The sequence below is a fragment of the Cucurbita moschata genome, unplaced genomic scaffold, assembly GCF_002738365.1.
Source record: "Cucurbita moschata cultivar Rifu unplaced genomic scaffold, Cmos_1.0 Cmo_Scf00052, whole genome shotgun sequence".
NCBI lineage: Eukaryota > Viridiplantae > Streptophyta > Magnoliopsida > Cucurbitales > Cucurbitaceae > Cucurbita > Cucurbita moschata.
In genome coordinates, this window is record NW_019268568.1 from 449,531 (window position 1) to 472,189 (window position 22,659).

At 38.7% G+C, this 22,659-nt stretch overlaps 3 protein-coding genes across 5 annotated transcripts in view; 1 reads left to right on the forward strand and 2 right to left on the reverse strand.

Annotated features, from left to right (window-relative positions):
- Positions 1 to 2,285: 2,285 nt before the first annotated feature.
- On the reverse strand, positions 2,286 to 4,464 carry LOC111436139 (endoglucanase 7-like). Its single transcript, XM_023073836.1, has 4 exons — positions 4,442 to 4,464; positions 3,826 to 4,147; positions 3,158 to 3,755; positions 2,286 to 3,080 (listed from the first exon to the last, which is right to left on the reverse strand). Exons 1-4 carry the CDS (start codon positions 4,462 to 4,464, stop codon positions 2,455 to 2,457), a joined length of 1,569 nt encoding a protein of 522 aa, XP_022929604.1. The 3' UTR covers positions 2,286 to 2,454.
- On the reverse strand, positions 2,481 to 15,739 carry LOC111436175 (endoglucanase 7-like). 2 transcript variants are annotated; one of them, XR_002709192.1, is made up of 5 exons: positions 15,308 to 15,739; positions 13,646 to 13,950; positions 12,976 to 13,573; positions 11,910 to 12,546; positions 2,481 to 2,546 (listed from the first exon to the last, which is right to left on the reverse strand). XR_002709192.1 is itself a non-coding variant. In XM_023073892.1 (4 exons), the coding sequence occupies exons 1-4, from the start codon at positions 15,690 to 15,692 to the stop codon at positions 11,966 to 11,968; spliced, it is 1,869 nt and encodes a 622-aa protein (XP_022929660.1). In that variant the 5' UTR covers positions 15,693 to 15,739; the 3' UTR covers positions 11,819 to 11,965. The 2 variants fall into 2 exon arrangements, 1 of the variants encoding a protein (XP_022929660.1); XM_023073892.1 differs by lacking the exon at positions 2,481 to 2,546 and having other exon boundaries at positions 11,819 to 12,546.
- Positions 15,740 to 19,774: 4,035 nt separating this feature from the next.
- The window catches only part of LOC111436188 (stromal processing peptidase, chloroplastic-like), a 16,352-nt gene continuing 13,467 nt past the window's right edge, over positions 19,775 to 22,659 (forward strand). Inside the window, exons 1-2 of one of the 2 annotated variants that reach the window (XM_023073908.1) lie at positions 19,775 to 20,082; positions 22,000 to 22,237. In XM_023073908.1, coding sequence (XP_022929676.1) covers positions 19,901 to 20,082; positions 22,000 to 22,237 — 420 coding nt within the window. In that variant the 5' untranslated portion in view covers positions 19,775 to 19,900. The remainder of the gene's footprint in view (positions 20,083 to 21,999; positions 22,238 to 22,659) is intronic. The other variant, XM_023073907.1, reaches the window with a different exon arrangement.

The window sequence follows — 22,659 nt, forward strand, 5'->3', positions numbered from 1 at the left end:
ACACTAGTGGTGGTTCGAAACCGGTTCGTGAGGCAAAAGGAGTTTGAACTACAAAAGGTTAGTACTTAAACTCATTAAGTTTTAATACTTATGAACATGCTAGTGATTTACAATAATTGATGTTCTAAAAGTGCCTAAGATCCAAATTGCTTCCGCATGTGTTATATTAACACCATCATGATCAATATCACTTATGACTTTAGCATGTAAGTTCTCAACAAAGCTAAAATAGAAATTCTATTCTTTTTAATTCCAAAATGTGATAGTCTCTCATCAAAGAAAAGAAGGCTTTATATAGCACACATAACTCCCAAATTAAATTGGCTAGTTAATGAGAATTACTCATAATCTCCCTATTAAAATGGCTAGTTAACGGTGGAATTTGGTGACCTAGGTGAGTTACAATATAACCTTAACTCCTATATTAAAAACTAGCTTAAATATGACAAACAAATATTTAAATTATAATTAAACCGTGCCACCAATGAAATGTACTTATTAATCCTTGGACTAGTTCCATAAATTCAATTGAGTTCATTAAATGCAATCTAAAGTGCATTTAATGTCTCCCTCTCTTGAAACTCAAACTTTCCACAACATATGAGGGAGGTCTCCAATGTCTTCTAGAATTTTTTTGGATGGGCTCACCATAGCTTGTATATAAGTGTACAAGGTTTGTTGTAGCTTCTTCGCTCTCGTCCTTGTAATTGAACCTTGAGGTATAGAAATTCCTTGGTCGTGGTTCATATCAGAGGTGGCCTCCAGTCCAGACAAATTGGATGTGTAGTACTTTCCTACAAACGGCTCACACGTGCGAGCGTGAGCCCACCAGATGGTTCGCACACCCCCTAGGCCTATCATAATCGAGCTAGTTGGCTGTAGTCGGACGTTCGAAGGTACAACAAACCCTCGAATATCATGCAAGGCATGATGATGATCATCATCATCATCGTGTATGCGTCCGTACTCATCATCATAAAAAGAGAAGTAACCCGATGTAAATGAACAAACAATATGCATGACGTCCCTGTAGTTTTTCATCTTAAATCATTCATGTAACACAGCCTCATACATCCTTCACATGTTACTCTAAGTAACATGCATGCATAAGCATTCATACATTCATCATCAATAATATCATTTAGGGGTTGTGTATCATAAAACTCTTCATCATAATGCAACATGGCTTCTCGTACATGCACATCGTTCAAAATCTTATCTAGGCTAGGGTTCTCTTGTTGAGACTCAATAATCCTTTGTCGAAGTGTGAGTTGTACCGTTAATCAAGCCATCTGAGCTACTACTCCTTCAGTTACTACACCTATGTTGACTCGTTCGAAACCTGCTTGCACTCGTGACTCTCTAGTGATGAGGGCCAACGAGTGTACTGTTTTTCGACTTAGAGCATCGGCGATCATGTTTGCTTTTCCAAGGTGGTACTAACTGTTTGTCGTAATCCTTCACCAACTCTAACCATATTCGTTGTCTCATGGTCAATTCTTCCTGCGTGAAGAAATACTTTAAGATCTTGTGGTCGGTAAAATTTTAAGTGCGAACACTACTGCGACCAACTCTAAGCGTGCGTAGGGTAGTTCTTCTCATAGTCTTTCAACTAATGGGATGCATACGCAAGAACCTTACCGTGTTGCTTCAAAACACATTTTGGTCCCTTCTTAAAGGTGTCACTATATATCAAATACCCCTCTGAACTCTTTGGTACTGTAAGCATTGGGGCTGACGCTAACCTCTGTTTTAGATCTTGGAAACTTGCCTCACATGCATCATTCCATATAAATGGAATACTCTTCTTCATCAACTATGTAAGTGCTGAAGGGCCAGCAGTATCCTGCTAACTCCAGAAAACTGCACACCTTAGTAATTGCGGTCGGGCGATACTACTTAGTGACCCTAGTCTAAAAATGAGTGTCTTGAGCATCTTCCTCTAAAAATGAATTTTTTAGGACAATGATGAACCGTGCCGACATTGCCGAACCCATGTGTCGAATGTTGATGCACCTGCTATCTAGTACAACATCTTGTAAAGGACTTGGCATGTGTACGGGAGGGTTCATGCCTTGAAAAACCCATATTGATAAATGTTTTTAGATGTTTTGACAATGTAGTTGACACATGGGGTTGATTCTAGGCCTAGAGACGAGGCAAGTTGGCTAGAGTTGCAGACGATTGAACATGCATGCACAATCAGTGTGTGGCTGAACAAACTTAGATATCATTGTTCGATTGGTGAAAGAGAACCACGCCTAAGATCCGATAAAGCCACCAAGTCAGGCGAAAAGAGAGATAGATGCTTGAGTTTTCCTTAAGGCTAGTCATGAAGGTATCAAAATCATGATAGTACACCGTTACAACTCACTCCCGATTTAGTATTTTGGACCCCTTTTTTACGATTTTGGATCCTTTTTTAGCCATTTTTATGAATCAAATAAGAGTCATTTAACTGATACAAAGAATGAACATTACCCCCGGAGCAAAAAAGAAAGATGAGAGAAAGGGTATGGTTTTCATGCCCAAGTTCTCACTAGCAACGACCCGTCCAGAAAAGATGGTGTTCTTGTCAATGCCAAAGCCAGCAGAGGTAGTAAGGGAAGCAAGAGCAGCAACAAGGCCAGCATTACCAGCCAGAGTTGGCTCAGTGTAGTTGGGATTAGTACGCACGTCGTGAAACTTGTCGAATCGATCAGGACCGCCAACCATGGCACCAACGATGGTGTGGGGGTTGGGACCGGGGTTGTCGCGCCACTTGAACCCGCCCTTGCAGGAGTAGTACTTGTTGTCGCTGGGAATGGATGCACCACGGTGATGCACTCGTCTAGGGAACTTGGTGCCATAGCCCACAATGTAGCTCATGTTCATGGGGTTCGTCCCAAGAATGTAATCCATCTGGGAAGTGGCGAAGGTGCGAAGAAGGGCTGAAGGAATGTAGTTGGGGCCGCAATTGAAGCCAGGGACGCCAGTTGAGTTCAAGTAATCGGCAAACAGAGAAGCTAAAAATGCAGCATTCGCCACATATTGCAGATTCTGTCCCTGTTGCTGTTCTTTGTTCATAATAATCATTCCTCCTAATTATGATTTAATCTCTAAGGTTATTAGATGCACAAAATCAGATCCAAAAGTAAAAGAATAAGAAGAGAAATACCTCGAGTCCAATTGTGGACACCAAATTGCTTGAGATAAGAACACATAATTAGGGCATTCGACGTCTGGTACACACTCAACAAATCCTCATACGGATACCCTGGATTCAGCACCATCTTCACTCTCGTCAGCAACACCATCGCCGCCGGCAGCTTGTTGTCCCAGCTCGGCACGCTCGAAACCGCCGTCACGTTGAAAGCATTTGCGTTCTTCGCGATTCCCGGCAGAATCGCCAGAGAAATGTACGACGAGTTTCCTGTCGCACAGAACAGCCATGCCGCCGCCCACATGTATTCGTCGTAGTATCCGGTGGAGTCATAGGCCGCGGCTAGGAAGGCGTTGTCGCGGCTGTAGCGGACGCGGCGGCTGGAATCGCGAGCGAAGGCTAAGAGCGTCTCGGCGCCTTTGATTAGCTTGGCGGAGTAGGCGGCGTCATCGCGGAAGACGATAGAGGCGGCGGAGAGAGCGGCGGACATCTCGCCGGCGAGATCTGGGCCTTGGAATGTGGTTTGGGTGGGTCGGTTGTAGCCCATTTGCTCCGGCTTCTGCCAGCAGGTGGAGTCGTCCGGGATTTGGGACCCATTTTGCGATCCCCCAACCTTTAACATTTTATTTATTTATTTTATTCTTTTTAAAAAAATAAAAATAAATAAATAAATAAGGGAAAACCTGGGAGTAAATTTGGGTGATTTTGGTGGAGGAGGAGTTGAAGGTGAGGAGCAGATAATCGGTACCCCATTTGATGAGGTCTCTGACGTGGTCGTATTCGTTGATGGCCTTGTACTTGTGACTGTACTCCACTAGGCTCCAGCTCAGCATGGTCATGGAATAAGCCATTGGAAAATTGGACTTGCTGTTTTCCCCGGAGTCATAGTACCCTCCAACTAGGCCTCCCTTTGCCAGCGTGTCATTCCCGTCGTTCAGCCCCGAGCTCCTTCTCCATGTTATGTTGTTGCTCTTTCCCAATCTCCCAGCTGCACCCAAACCATACCTAATAATCCTATTCTTTTATCCTTTCACGCTATAAATTTAAATTTAATGTTTAAATAAGCGATGTACGTATAACTCAACTAGGTAAAATATGAATTCTTACTCTTATTTATAGTACCGGTACTAAAATGTCTTTCTATGTCCTTGTCTCCATCTCTTGTTGACGTGTACTTTCAACTCGAAAATCCAATTTAAACTATAAGGGTTGAGTTGGTGTTAGATAAGATTTTGGGTTGGGTTGGTTTTTTTAATCTCAATCTAGTTCAAGCTAGCGTCAATGTCAGCCTTCAAAGACAGATTGCTGTGTGTCACGGTCATGTTTGTCGAAGGCATGTTGCCCATGACAAGCCAAACCCTTTATGTCTTTTCATGTTCAGTGTTTTACTTTTGTATTTCTAGGAAGTATGACGTTTCGAAAAAATCATGTATAAGCCTACCAGACATGAAATGCCTCAGAATGTACTATAGGGGAATATGACTAATTGTCAACTTTTCCCTACCAATAGTTATATACTATGAGCCGTTGTTGTTACTCTCTTGCTTGCATATATAACGTCTCTTTCAAAATCTCTCTTTCGAAAATCTCTCTCTGCCCTCATTTTCTAAAACCTTCTTCTTAAACCAAGGCCAGAGGCTCGAGCATACGTCGCTTGGCCGTAGGCGACGTAAGAACGAATTGGTTTAGCTCACTTATAGTTGGAAAGTAAGTGCCGCACAATCGCAAGTCCGCTGCTATCAAAAGTGCGATTGTGACAAGTGGTATCAGAGTTTTGTTAGCTCCATGACATGGAAAAGAACGAAACCATGTCGACGACAAAGTCGACACCCAAATCACAAGCCAACCGGCTTACTTTAATAGAGGAAGAAATGTTGTTCCTCAAAGAAGTCCCTGACACCATCCGCTTCCTGGAAGCATGGGTGACGGAATTGAATAGAAAAGTCGTAGAAATCGACGCAATTGGCAACCGCCTGGATGGGTTGCCAATCACAGAACTAATGTTTCGAGTGGCTTCGCTCGAAGAAAGAGTTGCTCCTACGAGCAGCTCAAGACCTACTGGTAGCCCCAATAGCTCTATCGCGCACAAGGAGGGACGTGGCGGAGAATTTGACGTGCTACAAAATACCATGATGAGTTTGTTTAATGGATTAGCTGACGAATTCAGAACAACGATCGATGTCATCCAAGAAAAGATGGCCGACATGAACACCCGAATTGGAGTGACCATGGAAGCCGTGGAGAACGTTACGGCTGGGCAAACTCACAGGATCCAACAAACTGAAGTTCCCAGATCCCAAACCCTTCAAAGGGAACAGGGACACCAAAGAGTTGGAGAACTTCATCTTTGATGTCTAACAGTACTTCAAAGTCACAACGGCTTGTACTGACAACATAAAAGTGATAGTAGCCTCAAACATCTCATAGATTATGCAAAACTTTAGTAGCGTACAAATGTGCAAGACATCGAGAATGGATTGTGCACCATCGACTCGTGGGAAAACCTCAAGAGAGAGTTGAGGGGCCAATTCTTCCCCGAAAACGTAGAACATATAGCAATGGAAAACTAATAACCCTAAAGCAAACTGGAAGCATAAAGGACTATGTCAGACAATTCTCGACCCTGATGCTAAATATCATGGGCACGTCAGAGAAAGACAAGGTATTTTTCTTTATAAATGGGTTACAACCGTGGGCCAAAACAAAAATACACGAGAAAAAGGTTCAAGATCTAGCTACCGCAATTGCCAGCGCCAAGAGACTCCTAGACTTTGGGAACAAAGCGAGTTTCTAAAGAAGAACAACACAGGCCCCAAACACTGAGGCAAAACATATAAGCCGCCAGGTATCAAAGTGAAGGCTCCAATAGGCCAAACGGAAGTAACGACAGACCAAGTGGGTGGATAGATAGACCTCCTCAGAATAACCAAGCAGGAACATCTCAAAGACCTTACCCTCAAAAGAACTACCCGACGACACCTTTACAATGCCTGTTGTGTAAAGGCCCCCACAGACTGTCCTACTGTCCTCATCGAGCCTCTCTTAATGCACTCCAAGTGTCCATTCAAGAAAGCAACGACATAGGAGTCGAGACTACGCCAGACAAGAAGGAAGATCAAGACAACCCCGACTGGGTGCGCTTAAATTCTTGTCAGCCCTCCAACGAAAGGTCGACCCAAAGGAGATAATAGAGAAAGGGCTCATGTTCGTAGATGCAACAATAAACTTCCGACCAAGCAAGAGCACCTTGATAGACTCAGGTGCGACCCACAACTTCATTGCCGACCAAGAAGCAGGAAGATTGGGACTCACCATAGAAAATGACCCTGGAAAAATGAAAGTTGTCAACTCCGAGGTCTTGCCTATTGTGGGAGTCTCCAAAAGAATCCCCTTCAAATTAGGGGCCTGGACCGAAGAGTTGGACCTTGTCGTGGTTTGCATGGACGACTTCGACATGGTACTTGAGATGAACTTCCTCCTAGAACACAAAGTTATCCCAATGCCACTGCCGAAATGCTTGGTGATCACCGACCACAACCCCACAGTAATACTTGCAAGCATCAAGCAACCAGGTAATCTTAGAATGATCTCGGCCATACAATTGAAAAGAGGCCTCGCACGAGAGGAATCTACATTTTACATTTATGGCTATACACCTGATGGAAGAAATGACCACTGAGGAAATTATTCCAAGCAAAATCAAGGATGTACTAGACAGTTATGCTCACATAATGCCAGAGAGCTTACCATAAACATTACCACCCCGTTAAGGCATTGATCACGAAATTGAACTCCTCCCAAGGGTTAAACCCCCAGCGAAGAACGCATACCCGATGGCTCCCCCTAAGCTAGCCGAATTGAGGAAACAACTAGATGAGTTGTTGGTGGCAGGATTCATCTGCCCAACAAAGGCACCTTACGGAGCCCCCATACTATTTCAGCAAAAGAAGGATGTGAAGTTGCATCTGTGCATAGATTATAGAGCCTTAAACAAGGTGACTCTACGCAACAAATACCCACTGCCAATAATATCCGACTTGTTTGACTAGCTTCATGGGGCCAAATACTTCACGAAGCTGGACTTACGATCAGGGTACTACCAAGTACATATCGCCGAAGGGGACGAGCCCAAGACGACGTGTGTAACAAGATATGGGGCCTTTGAGTTCCTGGTAATGCCCTCTGGCTTGACAAACGCTCCAGCTACGTTTTGCACGTTAATGAACTAGGTTTTCCACGAATACTTGGATCAGTTCGTCGTAGTATACCTCAACGACATAGTTGTATACAACACAACCCTAGAGGAACACAAGGTGCACCTGAAGCTAGTGTTTGACAAGTTGCAGCAGAATCAATTGTACCTCAAGAAAGAAAAATGTGTATTCGCACAAACATGTATCAACTTCCTTGGACATGTCATCAGTTGTGGACAGATCGGCATGGATAGCGATAAGATAAAAGCTATCCAAGAGTGGAAAATCCCTACTTCCGTATCCGATGTGCAATCCTTCCTAGGATTGACAAACTACTATAGGCGGTTCGTCGAAGGGTTTTCATGACGAGCCGCCCCATTAACAGAACTCCTGAAGAAAGACCACCCTTCGCCGTGGTCAAATGAATGTCAAATGACCTTGGAAGATTTGAAGACAACCTTGACGAGGGGTCCTATCCTCGGATTAGTAGATGTTACTAAACTATTTGAAATAGAGACAGATGCTTCCGACTTTGCCCTAGGCGGTGTCCTTATTCAAGAAGGCCACCCCATCACTTATGAAAGTCGAAAGCTCAACGATGCTGAAAGAAGGTACACTATCTCCGAAAAAGAAATGTTGGTTGTGGTCCATTGCCTACGAGTATGGAGACAGTACCTCTTGGGATCACAATTCGTAGTGAAGACGGACAACAACGCCATTTGCCACTTCTTCGATCAACCGAAATTGACGGCAAAACAAGCCCGGTGGTAGGAGTCGTTGGTTGAATTTGACTTCAAATTTGAACACAAGGCAGGAAAGAGTAACCAAGTAGCCGACGCGCTGAGTCGGAAGGGCGAACATGCGGCCCTGTGCATGTTAGCACATATTCACTCAAGTAAGATCGATGGATCGATGCGCGACATCATCAAAGAACATTTACATAAAGACCCATCGGCCAAAGCCGTCGTGAACTAGCCAAAGCTAGGAAGACACGACAATTTTGGGTTGAGGGAGACCTTCTAATGACAAAGGGAAACATATTATACATTCCAAGAACAGGAGAACTGAGGAAGAAGCTCATTCAGGAATGTCATGATATTTTATGGGCCGGACACCCTGGGTGGCAACGAACATATGCCTTCATAAAAAAAGGGGTACTTCTGGTCAAATATGCGGGACGACATCATGCAGTACACCAAGACGTGCCTCATCTGCCAACAGGACAAAGTCGAGAAAGCCAAAGTCTCGGGACTCTTGGAACTTCTACCCGTACCAACAAGGCCTTGGAAAAGTGTGTCTCTAGACTTCATAACACACCTCCCAAAAGTCGGGGAATATGACGTCATCTTGGTTATTGTAGACCGATTCTTGAAATTTGCGACGTTCGTTCCCACCCCCAAATTATGCTCGGTTGAACTAACAACCCAACTATTTTTCAAACACATTTGTAAAGTTGTGGGGCATTCCATCGAGCATCATCAGCGAAGGGATGGTAGATTCATTGACACATTTTGGACCGAGTTATTCGCCTTCTTAGGAACGACTTTAAACATCTCCTCAAGCTATCATCCTCAAACCGATGGACAGACGGAACGGTTCAACTGCTTGCTCGAAGAATACTTACGTCACTTCGTCGACGCTCACCAGAAGAACTGGATACAACTGCCAGATGTCGCCCAATTCTGTTTCAATTGTCAAATGAGTTCGTCTACGGGAAAGAACCCCTTCGAAATTGTAAGTGGATAACAGCCGGTCTTGCCCCATATTATTGATCATCCTTATGCAGGAAAAAACCCTCAAGCTCAAAACTTCACCAGAGAATGGGAGCAGACAACAGATATAGCCTAGACATATTCGGAGAAAGCTTCCAAGCATATGAAAAAGTGGGCGGACAAGAGGCGTCGCCCCCTCCAATTTCGAGCAAGAGACCAAGTCCTCATCAAGTTGAGACCATAACAGATTAGATTCCGTAGACAAAAGAACCAGAGACTAATTTAAAAATATGAAGGCCCAATTGAAGTCCTTAAAATGATCGGGGCTACTTCCTACAAAGTTGCGCTACCCACATGAATGAAAATCCACCCAGTAGTTCATGTGAGCAACTTGAAGCCCTATCACCCTGACCCAGACGACGACCAACGAAATGTAATCACTAGACCGAGCATCGATCTAAAACAAAGAGACACCAAAGAAATAGAGCAAATACTAGCCGACAGGGTTAGGAAGATAGGAAGACCTGTACGGAAGATTCGTGAATTTCTTGTCAAATAGAAGAATCTCCTTACGAAAGAAACCAGCTGGGAACGCGCTGAAGATCTGGACTCTGCCGCCACCCACATCGCCAAGTTTGAAAGTAGTCGGTTGACAGAGACGTCAACCAATTAGGTGGGGGAGGATGTCACGGTCATGCTCGTCCAAGGCGTATTGCCCATGACAAGCCCAAACCCTTTATGTCTTTCCATGTTCTAGTGTTTTACTTTTATATTTCTAGGAAGTATGACGTTTCGAAAAAATCATGTCTAGGTCTGCCAGACATGAAATGCCTCAGAATGTATTATAGGGGATATGACTAGTTGTCAACTTCTCCCTACCAATAGTTATATACTGTGAGTCGTTGTTGTTACTCTCTTACTTGCATATATAACGTCTCTTTCAAAATCCCTCTTTCGAAAATCTCTCTCTACCCTTGTTTTCTAAAATCGAGGCCAAAGGCTCGAGCATACGTCGCTTGGCCGTAGGCGACGTAAGAACGAATTGGCTTAGCTCACTTGTCGTTGGAAAGTGAGTGCCGCACAATCGCAAGTCCGCTGCCATCAAGAGTGCGATTATGACACTGTGCACGTGTACACTCTGTCATCTCCTATGGAATTTCAAATCACAGCCACCGCCAACCATCATGATTCATGTGACACATTTTTCTTTTCTTCTCACTTTCAATTTTTTTCTTCATCTTCGTGTAACATTCGTGTTTGATCTAAGGTTCTTTACAGCTCACCGATGACCCGACGCCATCTCCATTCACACGTTCGACATTGCAGCATCACCTTCTCCATTCTCAGGTTCAAGTTTCTCATTTTTTTTCATCGGTACTTTGTCTTCAGCATGTCGTCGATACTTCAGTCAGCACAATGCTCAGTTCACTTAGTTCTCGGGTTCAAGTTTCTCGTTTCTCGTCGTTGGTACTTCATCTTCAACACACCATCGATACTCTAGTCAACACAACGCTCAGTTCTCAAGTTCAGTAGTCGGTCAGTTCTTGAGTAGGGTGGCAAGTTGGTTCTTGGGTTGAGTCTCGACTCTCGTCTTTAGCACTTGGTAGTCAACTACTTCGATTTCATCGATGTCGTCTTCAACATTCGGTTGAGTCTCGTTTCGCAGAGTTCGTGGTCCCTAGCACTTGGTTGAGTTTGTCTCCCAGAATTCGTGGTCTTCAACACTCAATAGTTGGTAATGCAATCACACACATCATGATTGAAACCTATCCTTTAACACTGTAACATGGCCTTGGACTCTTTCAAGTTCCGAGTAGGATTGGATGTGTGGTATTTTTCCACAAATGGTCCGCACACGTACACGCAGACCCACCATGCAAGCTCATATGTGTATCTCTTGGGCCTTTCTTGGTTGGGCACAACGCGTTACACGTCACCATACGCCACAAAAAAGGAAAAGACCGCATGATAGCATGACGAATATAAATGTCGAAGATACGCGTCCGTACTAACATAACATAACAGGGAAGTATCCTGATGCACATGACATACATACATGCATGAGATCCCCATGATTTACATTAATAGCATAGTGTTAACATCGTTCCCTTTCTCCTTTCATCAATGACATATTACATATATGCATTATGTATACATGGCAATCATCCCATAACTTTACATGGCAACACACAACATGATATACAATTCATAACATAGCGTGATGGATATCATATGTCAATACATAGCATAGCATCATATGTCAGTACATAGAGCACATAAACATAACATAAAATAATATGGTGCATGTAAGGGCGGCAAGACATGTACTATCATACATCATTCAATTATTTAACTCCAATAGTAAAATCACTCATTTGTTTGGTCTTGATCGAAGTTACTAATTCCTGCTTTGAAATTATACTTCAACGATTAATTGCACCTATGTTAATCTATATCACATACTTAGGACATAAATTTTCCTTAATAAAATAAAAAATGGGTTAATGAGAGTCGAAAACTTAGGAAACCGTATAAATTTTGTATACTGAGTCATTTACAGCTTACAAGCCACCAAACCGAGTTGAGCTGAAATTGAGCTATCGAGCTGAGCCGATTGTGCTGCCAAGACGAGCCAACGCTAGAATGAGGCAGTTTGTCACTCGAGTCAAGGCGCGGGTGTACAAACAGGGTCGAGGCGCAACTGGGCCGACATGTTTTGGAGTCTATACTATCATCTTTTCTTTTTTTTAATCATTTCTTGTGTAGAGAACTTGTAAAATGAACATATATGTATGTGTAAGAAGTGGAGAGTCATATAACTGATACAAAGAATAAACATTACCCCTTGGAGCAAAAAAGAAAGATGAGAGAAAGGGGATGATTTTCATGGCCAAGTCCTCACTAGCAACCGACCCCCATCACGGCTTCCACGGCAGTGGTGGCGGTGGCGCCTTGGGACCGAGCGGCGGGATCCCAGAAAAGATGGTGTTCTTGTCAATGCCAAAGCCAGCAGAGGTAGTAAGGGAAGCAAGAGCAGCAACAAGGCCAGCATTACCAGCCAGAGTTGGCTCAGTGTAGTTGGGATTAGTACGCACGTCGTGAAACTTGTCGAATCGATCTGGACCGCCAACCATGGCACCGACGATGGTGTGGGGGTTGGGACCGGGGTTGTCGCGCCACTTGAACCCGCCCTTGCAGGAATAGTACTTGTTGTCGCTGGGAATGGATGCACCACGGTGATGCACTCGTCTAGGGAACTTGGTGCCATAGCCCACAATGTAGCTCATGTTCATGGGGTTCTTCCCAAGAATGTAATCCATCTGGGAAGTGGCGAAGGTGCGAAGAAGGGCTGAAGGAATGTAGTTGGGGCCGCAGTTGAAGCCTGGGACGCCGGTGGAGTTCAAGTAATCAGCGAACAGAGAAGCCAGAAATGCAGCATTCGCCACATATTGTAGATTCTGTCCCTGTTGCTGTCCTTTGTTCATAATCATCATTCCTCCTGAAAATTTTAATTATAAGGAACGATCATCCGTTTATAATCAAACAATACTCTCTCTATTGGTATAAAGCCTTTTGTGAAAACCCAAAACAAAGCTACGAGAGCTTATGCTCAAAGTGGATAATATCATACCATTGTGTAGAGTCGTGTTTATCTAACATGGTATCAGAGTCATGCTCTAAACTTAGTAAATCTTTTCATCCATATCCCTGTTTCCTATTTCAATTTGTTAGGATCGCACAACAATATACATACTCGATCAAAATGAACATCAAGAATAGGAGACAACGGCTCGCACACTCAATCAAAATGAACATCAAGAATAGGAGACAACAACGAGCCCACTCAATCAAAATGAACATCAAGATTAGGAGACAGCAATGCGGACACTCAACATGTTTATCAAGAACAGGAGAGAGAGAAAAATACCTCGAGTCCAATTGTAGACGCGAAATTGTTTGAGATAAGAACACATATTTAGGGCAGTCAATGTCTGGTACGTACTCAGCATCTCCTCGTACGGATACCCTGGATTCAGCATCATCCTCACTCTCGTCAACAACACCATCGCCGCCGGCAGCTTGTTGTTCCAGCTCGGCACGCTTGTCTCCGCCGTCACGTTGAATGCCTTTGCGTTCCTCGGGATTCCCTGCAGAGTCGCCAGATTAATGTACGACGTGTTCCCCGTCGCGTAGAACAGCCACGCCCCCGCCCACATGTACTCATCGTAGTAGCCGGTGGAGTTGTAAGCAGCAGCTAGGAAGGCGTTGTCGCGGCTGTAGCGTGCACGGCGGCCGGAATCACGAGCGAATGCGAACAGCGTCTCTGCGCCTTTGATTAGCTTGGCGGAGTAGGCGGCATCGTCGCGGAAGACGATAGAGGCGGCGGAGAGAGCGGCGGACATCTCGCCGGCGAGATCTGGGCCTTGGAATGTGGTTTGGGTGGGTCGGTTGTAGCCCATTTGCTCCGGCTTCTGCCAGCAGGTGGAGTCGTCCGGGATTTGGGACCCATTTTGCGATCCCCCAACCTTTAACATTTTATTTATTTATTTTATTCTCTTTTTTTTTTTAATTAAATAAATAAATAAATAAGGAAAAACCTGGGAGTAAATTTGGGTGATTTTGGTGGAGGAGGAGTTGAAGGTGAGGAGCAGATAATCGGTACCCCATTTGATGAGGTCTCTGACGTGGTCGTATTCGTTGATGGCCTTGTACTTGTGACTGTACTCCACCAGGCTCCAGCTCAGCATCGTCATTGAATAAGCCATTGGAAAATTGGACTTGCTGTTTTCCCCGGAGTCGTAGTACCCTCCAACTAGGCCTCCCTTTGCCAGCGTGTCATTCCCGTCGTTCAGCCCTGAGCTCCCTCTCCATGTTATGTTGTTGCTCTTTCCCAATTTCCCAGCTGCATCCAATCAAACCATATTTCTATTTAATTTCTAATTTCAATAAATAATTTTATAATAAATGATTTTAATCAAATCACAAAATTAAGGTTAAATAAATTATTTTAATATTTTTTTATTTTAAAAAAAAATTAAAATGGGCATATTTGGATATAAATTTCCCCCACTTTTTAATTCCTAATAAATACCCTCATAAAATCCACGTGGACGTTCGTGCATTGCATTTGCAAGCTCATTCGTCACGCGTGACTTCATTCAAAATAATTAAAATAATTAAAATAAGAAAAAACTCCAAAATTACTCAATTCCTTAACATATATACTCTCAACTATATATATATATATATAATTAATTAATTAATTAATATTTTAAAAATAAAAATATGAAAATTTGAATATCAAACTCGACCTGAGTCATGTTCACTTTAACCAATAATCCGTGCTTAGTTTGAAGCATTTTCTTTGAGTTACTTTTTTTTAGGGTTAGGTTTGAACATTCTTCTATTTAATTTTAAAAATATAGTTGTCTAGGATATTTAATACTAAATTATAGTTTACCATATATATCATATTTGATATTTTATTATAACACAAATATCTAGATATTTACTTCTTACTATAGGTTTCTTTTCATTTATTGTTATTTCTATTTATTATTCTTTCCATATCGTTGTAATTTATTTGATTATAAATAAGATAACTTTCATATCATTTAGGTGGGGTGGCTTAAGCAAACATTCTCAACAATAATAATCAATTCCATGATAAAAATTAAATTTTAGAATTGAATACATTTCAATAGATGAAAAAATAAATTTCAAAAAAAAGAAAAAAAAAATTAAAAGTCTTCTTTTACCGAAGTCAAATTATGATGTGAGCTAGTGCGAATATTTAAAGTTTAAGCATAGTTTAATTTAGATTGTCGATAATTTTCATACAAAATGTGAAAGGTTTGAATATTATTTAATATATATATATATTAAATTCAAATATTATAAATTAAAAAACAAACTTAAGTAAGAAATTGAATTGATGAATTTTGAAAATTGTCTAGTTAGGTTAAAGTTTAAAAAAATAAATTTAATTATGAGATTTCAAGATTTTTTAATATTTATTTAAATTTGTATACTTATTATTTTTTTTTTCTTTTCTAATAGATAAGTGATGTATTAAACATAAAATTAAGAATAATAAATTTTTACCCACATATTTATTTTTATTTGAGAATTAAAAAAATTATATTCTCATATGCTTTAAATCAATTATAAAATGGAATAAAATTGCAAAAGAACTTTTTTTTTTATTTAAAAAAGAAAAGAAAAAGAAAAAAAGTGAGAGTTCTTGAGAGGAGACTTACATTTCTGAGCATTAAAGAACAAGAGAGCCTTATGAAGAGCATCAGAGTATCGATCGGGCGGAAGAGGACGAGCGTGATGCTTCGGCCGAGTCTTGGCCACAATAATCGGCAATCCGATTACACAAAACACAATCAAAATCGAAAACAAGCTCCATTTCAAAGCCTTCTTCGACACGATTACGCAACCTAAGTCAACGTATTTTTTCTTCTTCCCCTCTGCTGGACCAAGAAGCCAGCTCCTCTGCGTCTCGTCCAGTTCATTCTGATTGAACGATTGCGATTGCAGAGCCGCCCGATCCCGATCCCAATCCTCGCCTCTGTCGCCGTTGTTGTGGTCGTTGTCGATCACTTCCAGCGGCCCTCCCCAGTGGTTTCCGCCCTGCATTTGGTTTTCAAGTAATTTAATTTCTCTGTCTCATGGGAGAAGATGGAATGAGATTTGTCAAGTCAACGTGTGGAAAATGGATTCGTTTGTATTTATAATGGCCGTTTGAAACTGTCAATGTAAAGGACTGAAAAGTCCAAATTGCCCTTGTATAATAATTTTATAAACTAAGATCCATTAATTAATTGAATTTATTCAAAATAAAATAAATTAAGATATAGAAATATTATCAAAATTTTATATAAATAAATAAATATTTTTAGTTATTTAATTATTTCTAACAATTTTATTGGATTTACTAACTTGTTATTGGTTAATTTATTTTTATTAAGTCAAATTATTAAAATAATTTTAATTTAATTTTCATTCATTTATAAATATTTTCAATTAATAATTATTCTCTTAATAAAAATATATATTATAAATAAGAATAAAACAAATTGTTTACTATTAGAAACAATATTTCTATTAATTTTCCTTTATTTTTTTATATTTATAGAATGTAAATTATTAATTAAATAATTGACTATTGTGAATTATAAATCTTTTTTATTTTTAGAATAGTGTATACACATAAAGAGTTAAATAAAGTAATTAATTTTAAATTATTAAATAATATTTTTTGTAGACTTCTATAAATTTAAGAGGTTAATTGTTTAAAAATTATATGTATAATTAAAAATTTTCGTTATTAAATTTATGAATTTAAAATTTAGATGTGGAAGAAATACGATACTCAAAAAACCGGTACAGTGGAACCGGCCGTAGCGGATTTTCCGCGGATACCAATTTTATTCTTTTTCACATTATATAAAGCTGTATCATGTATTCCGGATTTCCACGTCATATTTTTAAATTATTTTATTTATTTATTGTTATTATTATGTTAAGTTCTGTTATAATAATAATAAAAAAAAAGATAATATAATGTCATGCCGTCTGCCCAATAAACTAAATATTATTCTAACAAATTATTAATAAAATAAAAAAAAGAAGGAAAGTCAAAACCATATTATAAAATAATAATAATAATAAATTAAACGATTCATATTATAAAATTCTTTTATTTATTTATTTATTATTATTAGAAATTAAGAAATTGAACATATAAATTATACTATTAGAAATTAATGAGATTTATATGTATTATTCTACTTATAATAAAATTAGAAAATCAGACATTTTTATATTATAAATTATATTTTTTTCAAATAATTTCAACACGATGTTAGAGATGTGGAAAATATTTTAGAAACTTTGATGGGTTTGAAATTGTTTGCTGACTTTATATTTTTTTAATTTCCAACCTGTATACAGTTATGCCTAATTGATGCAATTTAATTAAAAAAAATCCAACAAATTTCAAAATTATAAAATAAAATAAAAACAATTATATAATATTTAATTCCATGTTCTTGACGTGACCCAACAATTTTCCAATTGTTTAAGTTTTTTTTGTTTAATCTGAAAAAAAAACCCCAAATATTATAATTTAAAAAAAAAAGTATTTTTCGAGGAAGACAAAGAGAGAGAACAAATATAAGATAAATTAAAATCTATTTTTTTTAATTTAAATTTTGGATTCAGAAATTAATCTTTAAATTTTTAATTTTGTATCTGATAAATTTAATAAATTTTTAATTTTTTAATTTTGTATCTTATAAAATCCTCGAACTTTTTAATATTTTTTAAAATTTTAAATTTGTTTAAATTTACATGTCAGTGATTTATTAAACTTAGAATTATATATTTTAAATTTAAATTTAAATGAGAAACTTTTAAATATTTAAATTAAATAAAATTAATTTATCTATTAAATATTATATGAGGTGTATCAAATATTGATTTCTGGCCAACCATAGTAACGATGATGTGTACAGGCCAAATATAAAGTTTAGGATAGTCCTAAACACAACATCCAAACACGACGTCACGAACGCTTTACCTATTTGGACTTAAGTTTTTATTGTAAATGAACTTATTATTGGAACGCCTACGAACTAAGTTGGATAAAATTGTTATTTACACGTATTAAATTGTTTTGTTAGGATAGTTCTACGATTTATAAGGTGTATGTGTCTTCATACATGCTTTAATATGACTATATCCCGCATGGATATATATGTACGTGATATGAACCAAGAGACATCAATCATACAATATACTTCAATTAGATCTGAAGAAAATGTTGTCAAAATTATCAAAAGAGGTTGCAATTCATGCCACATTGAAGAGGAATGAAGTTTGATGGTTATAAATTTTGGGTGGGTTACAATTTAGAGTTATTGTATTTTAAGCCTTTTAATTTAGTTTAGGTTACAATTACATAATGGTTAATTATGGCCATTAAGTATGAATGTTACCACTCTTGTTTTAGTAGTTTCATTTTGAGACTATATAAAGTCATGTATATTGTATTTGTAAACAGACTTGAAAAATATATTAAAAAAAGCATTTGTGCTTTTCTTTAGCCAATGGCTAAGTTTCTTTGCAATTCTACGTAGTTTAGGTTGTATGTAGAATCATTCAAGCTCGACATGATCAATCTTGCTTGTGGAGTGATTCGAATCTCAATCAAGTGTTCTTGTCTTGAGATATTTGATCAACAAGAATCATTGAAGCTAGACATGATCGATCTTGCTTCTGGAGTGATTCGAATCTCAAACAAAGTGTTCTTGGCTTGAGATATTCGATCAACAAGGTAATCCGAATCTTACTCCCCTTGCAGTTGATTCCCTTATCTTATCAGTATGTCTCGTAAGGAACTGAAGTCATGTTATTTACGGAAGTATGTGCATCATCTCATTGAACTATGATTTTATATTTCTCTAGTATGTAATATACGAACGCATACAATCACGATAGTATTTACATTCCTTTCTTTTTCATCGGATGTTCTGCAATATGAGCGTGTTTGCTAACCTATAGTCAAACCTAGAGGTTACGGTAACGAGTTTGCCTATTGGGTCACGTGCATGTGTGTAGACCATATATTGAGAAATATTATACATCCAACCTTACCCGAAAAATTAAAGTAGAGTGTATGTAATAGTCATGAACTTAGGTTCCAATAGAGATGATACATGAAAACATTTGATGTAGAGTCATAAAGCGAAAAAGGATTTCTGCTTGAATTTCAAAGTAAAATGTTTGAAATGTTTCGTTTTGGACTCTCGGTTTTCAAACTAATTTCCGCTTTGAATTATTTGAAATGTCTTTACATGCATGTAACAGCGTTTTGATTCGAGCATAGTTTAATTAGTATATAAAAGTACCGATTATCATTCCAAATATCGATGATTCGATTCTCTACCTTACCCTCCAATTATTGAATTAACAAATGCGAGAATATTATATAGTCTATTTTGATGTGTTCTTGAATTTAATCGGAGATTAAATTTAAAACCTGTTGTCAACTTCTCTCTACCGGACAATTATATAACACATATAACATCAATTTTAATTTCTCAACTCATGCTTTCAAAACTCTCTGCCCTAATTTTCTAAAACTTTCTTCTTGAACTGGGGCCAAAGGTTCGAGCATACGTCGCTTGGCCGTAGGCGACACAAGAACGAATAGGCTTAACTCACTTCTTGCTGAGAGGTGAGTGCCACACAATCACAAGTCCGCTGCCATCAAAGTGCGATTGTTACAAGTGGTATCAGTTGATGATATATGTTTTAACAATTTAAGCAAGCTTAAACAATGAAGGAAATTCTCGGACAGGGAATGAGAGAGGAGTAACATTTTTTTTTCGAGAACTCGGTCACCACAATTTTTTAGTGAGGAATAGTCGGTCCAATCACATGAAAATAAATAAAAAATTTGGCACGAGTAGAAATGAATAGGCTGCGGGGTTGAACCTAGCCCGACAAAAAGTTGAATGAAACATTAATAGTTATTTGTTTGGAGGCTATTTTTGTAATAAATGAAAATAAAATTTAATTTAAAAAATAACAAACAAAAATTTAAAATCTCGCAAGTAAAGAGGAAAACACACGGAAAATTGCAAATGTGGTGCCCCTTTTTGTTCTAGAAAATCGGTTCAATCTGGTTTTTTTTTCCCGGTTCAACCGAACCGTCAACTCTATCCCAATACTCTTCCTCGTCTCACTTTCCTTGCTCGCTCTAGAACTGTTGTGTTTAGATTATCTGCTCTCTGCAAGCTTTGTTCCTTGCAGTTTTTCTTTTTGGATTTGTGCCTGTAATGGCCGTTGCATGCTCTTCTTCTCCTGTTTCAAATTTGACGCAGCGGCGGCCGTTGTTAAGTCTAAAAGACCCAGGTACTCCCAATAGGCGGGTGAACTTGGTGCAGCTCCCTTCCCGCTCTATTTGCTCTCATCTCGCTCGGTTTGATGTCGAGTCTCGATTTGTCGTCCCTTTGAGGAGGTAGATTTTTGTTTTCTGTGAAGAATTATGTTTTCGATCGCTAGTAGTGTTGCTTGTTATGTTAGCTTGTTAACCTCTCGTTATGTTTTTGTTGCAAATTATTCATCTGGGTTTGATTTTTAATGTTTTGAGCTGTATTCTATTTGACTCTGCGCTAAGTGATGCAATCTCCTTTTCAATTCGTTTGGTATTCGGTGGGCTTTCCTTCTCTGTTGCGAGGTGGCGTTTGTCAGCTGTTTGCTATGGTCTTTTTTTTTTTAATACAAAGCTCAAGTTCTTTAGATAAATCATAAAGGCTAGCATGGGTTCTTTTTGGAGGCTATGGTTCGAACCTTTAGGAATTCCTAGACTAATTCGAATGAGCTTTAGGACTTAAATGAGCCCTTCAGGTTTCCATCTCTAATTTGGATGAGTTACTAGTTGGATTCTCTTTCTTCTTCTTGTTGCACTTTGTGCAATGAGTTATGTAATTATGACATTATTTTGATTTATGCCGATTGGGAGTCATTTCTGTAAACCCCTTGGCCTTTGAAGTGTTGAAGTGTCCTAGCAGGCTTAAAGGCATTGTGGCAACCAGCCATCATGAACCATTGTCCATGAATCTTGAATTCATTAATCAACTCTCATCAAGGAGTGAAGGTCCTAGGGAAGAGAGACAATGGGAAATTTTTGTGCCTTGAATCTCTTACAACCTGATGAAGTATTGTTTCATTGTGGCACGGAGTAGGAGTTTGAAAATTTTGTAGAATTGAAGGTTGGGAAAGGGTGGGTGAGTTCTCAATGAGGTTTAAGTATGGGATGGTGAGAAACGTGGTAGAATCCCTTGATGTGGAGGATGGTTTAATGTAACAAATCTACCAATAGCGTGTTGGTACAAAATGAATCTCAGTTAAATTAGAGACTTTAATGGGGGATTTATTCATTGCGACTTTCTTCTTTGAAGGGTGAGTGTACAAGACAATTGTTGCGACTTTCTTCTTTCACAGATGGTGTTGGAGTCCGAGTGGAAGAAGTCTCTAACATTTGGATTAATTCATTTCTATGACGCTTTGTTGATCCAAAGAAATCAACAGGTTTGCAATTGTCTTTTGGTTAGGCAGCATTGAGGTTAAGGGGATTTTTTATACCGGGGAGACTGTAGGTACATGTCATTTTATAGTTTTGGTTTGGTACAACACATTGAACAACAGAGAAGGGCGAGGAATGTCCTTGAGCTAGGAAGTTATAAGAAACCCCTTCCCATTAGACAAAAGATCATTTAAAATATAAGTAGAAAAAGGAGATAAGAAATATTTACACCAAGTTAAAGTATGATAAAAGAAAAACTTCTAAAACCTATCAAATGAATGAGATTTTTATTGAAGGTTTGCTAGTTCCTCTCAATTCATTTGGTCTAAAAAAAGCTTTCATCCTTAGTAACCAAAGGATCTCCTTATCTTTGATGAAATGATGGCCCACAAGCATATAATGGAGGAAGATTCTCATTTTGTTAGCCAAGGGCGTCTGCCAATTAAATATGGATATCACCTTAACCCAAAATCTGTGGGGGCTGGGTTCATTCCTTTCTTTTGTACATTTCATTTATCAATGAAATTATTCGTTTCCTCCTCAAAAAGATATTGTAATGTAACTTTTAAAAAAGGTTCCCTTTTAAAAGAAAAAAAAAAAAAAAAAAAAAAACTTAACACGTTTTTTTATTTCTTTTTATTTTATTTTTATATTCTCTTGGATGAAGGATTTTCTTATTTGTTTTTTCTTTCTACCCTTCCCCCCTCTAACCAAGGTAGTATAATCTAGTGAATTTACTTTTGTTCCTCCTCCCTATTTCCCGTTTCCTTGATCTGAGGTATTGTATTATTCAGTGCTTATATTTATGAGTGCATAGCTTTGTTGATTATTTCCTCTTTGGTTTGGAAGGTACTCTCGTGATGATGGTATTGGTAGATACAAGTTTAGAAGAAACGAGGTTAATGCTCGAAGGCCACATGCTTATAAATTCGGGGAACGTAGGAATGAAACTTCGGGGACTACTAATTGCATCTCTTGCTTTCTTAGCCTGAAAAGAAGATGTCCTAGTATTAACAGATCCACTCCTAGATTCATTCTTGACAAATCTGCATTTCAGTTATCCAAGAATGAGCGTGACGGTAAAGTTGTAAGTGCCTACTGGATTTGTAGACCTGCCTTTTATGTGTAGTTTCCATAATCTCTCCCCATTTCATCATTATGCTTATTCCTTTTATTCTTGTTTGCATTGTGGATCTATCTGCTTAATATCTTTTTTATGAAATACATCTGTAAATCTCTCTCTTTGTTATCTTTCACCTTAATCATCCAGTTGTATGGAAACCATATTTGCTTATTATGACCCTATGCTACAAGGTATCGTACTCCATAGGGAAAATGTAACAACCAGGTTGCAATTGGAACTTTTGTAAGATTAGGGATGAGTCTGAAAAATGAAAGTACTAGGAACTTGATTATGTAATTAACCTGAATTAAAATATTAAATTTTGTCACATTGTCTTTGTAAGGAAAAAAAAAAAAAAAAAAAAAAAAAAAAAAAAAAAAAAAAAA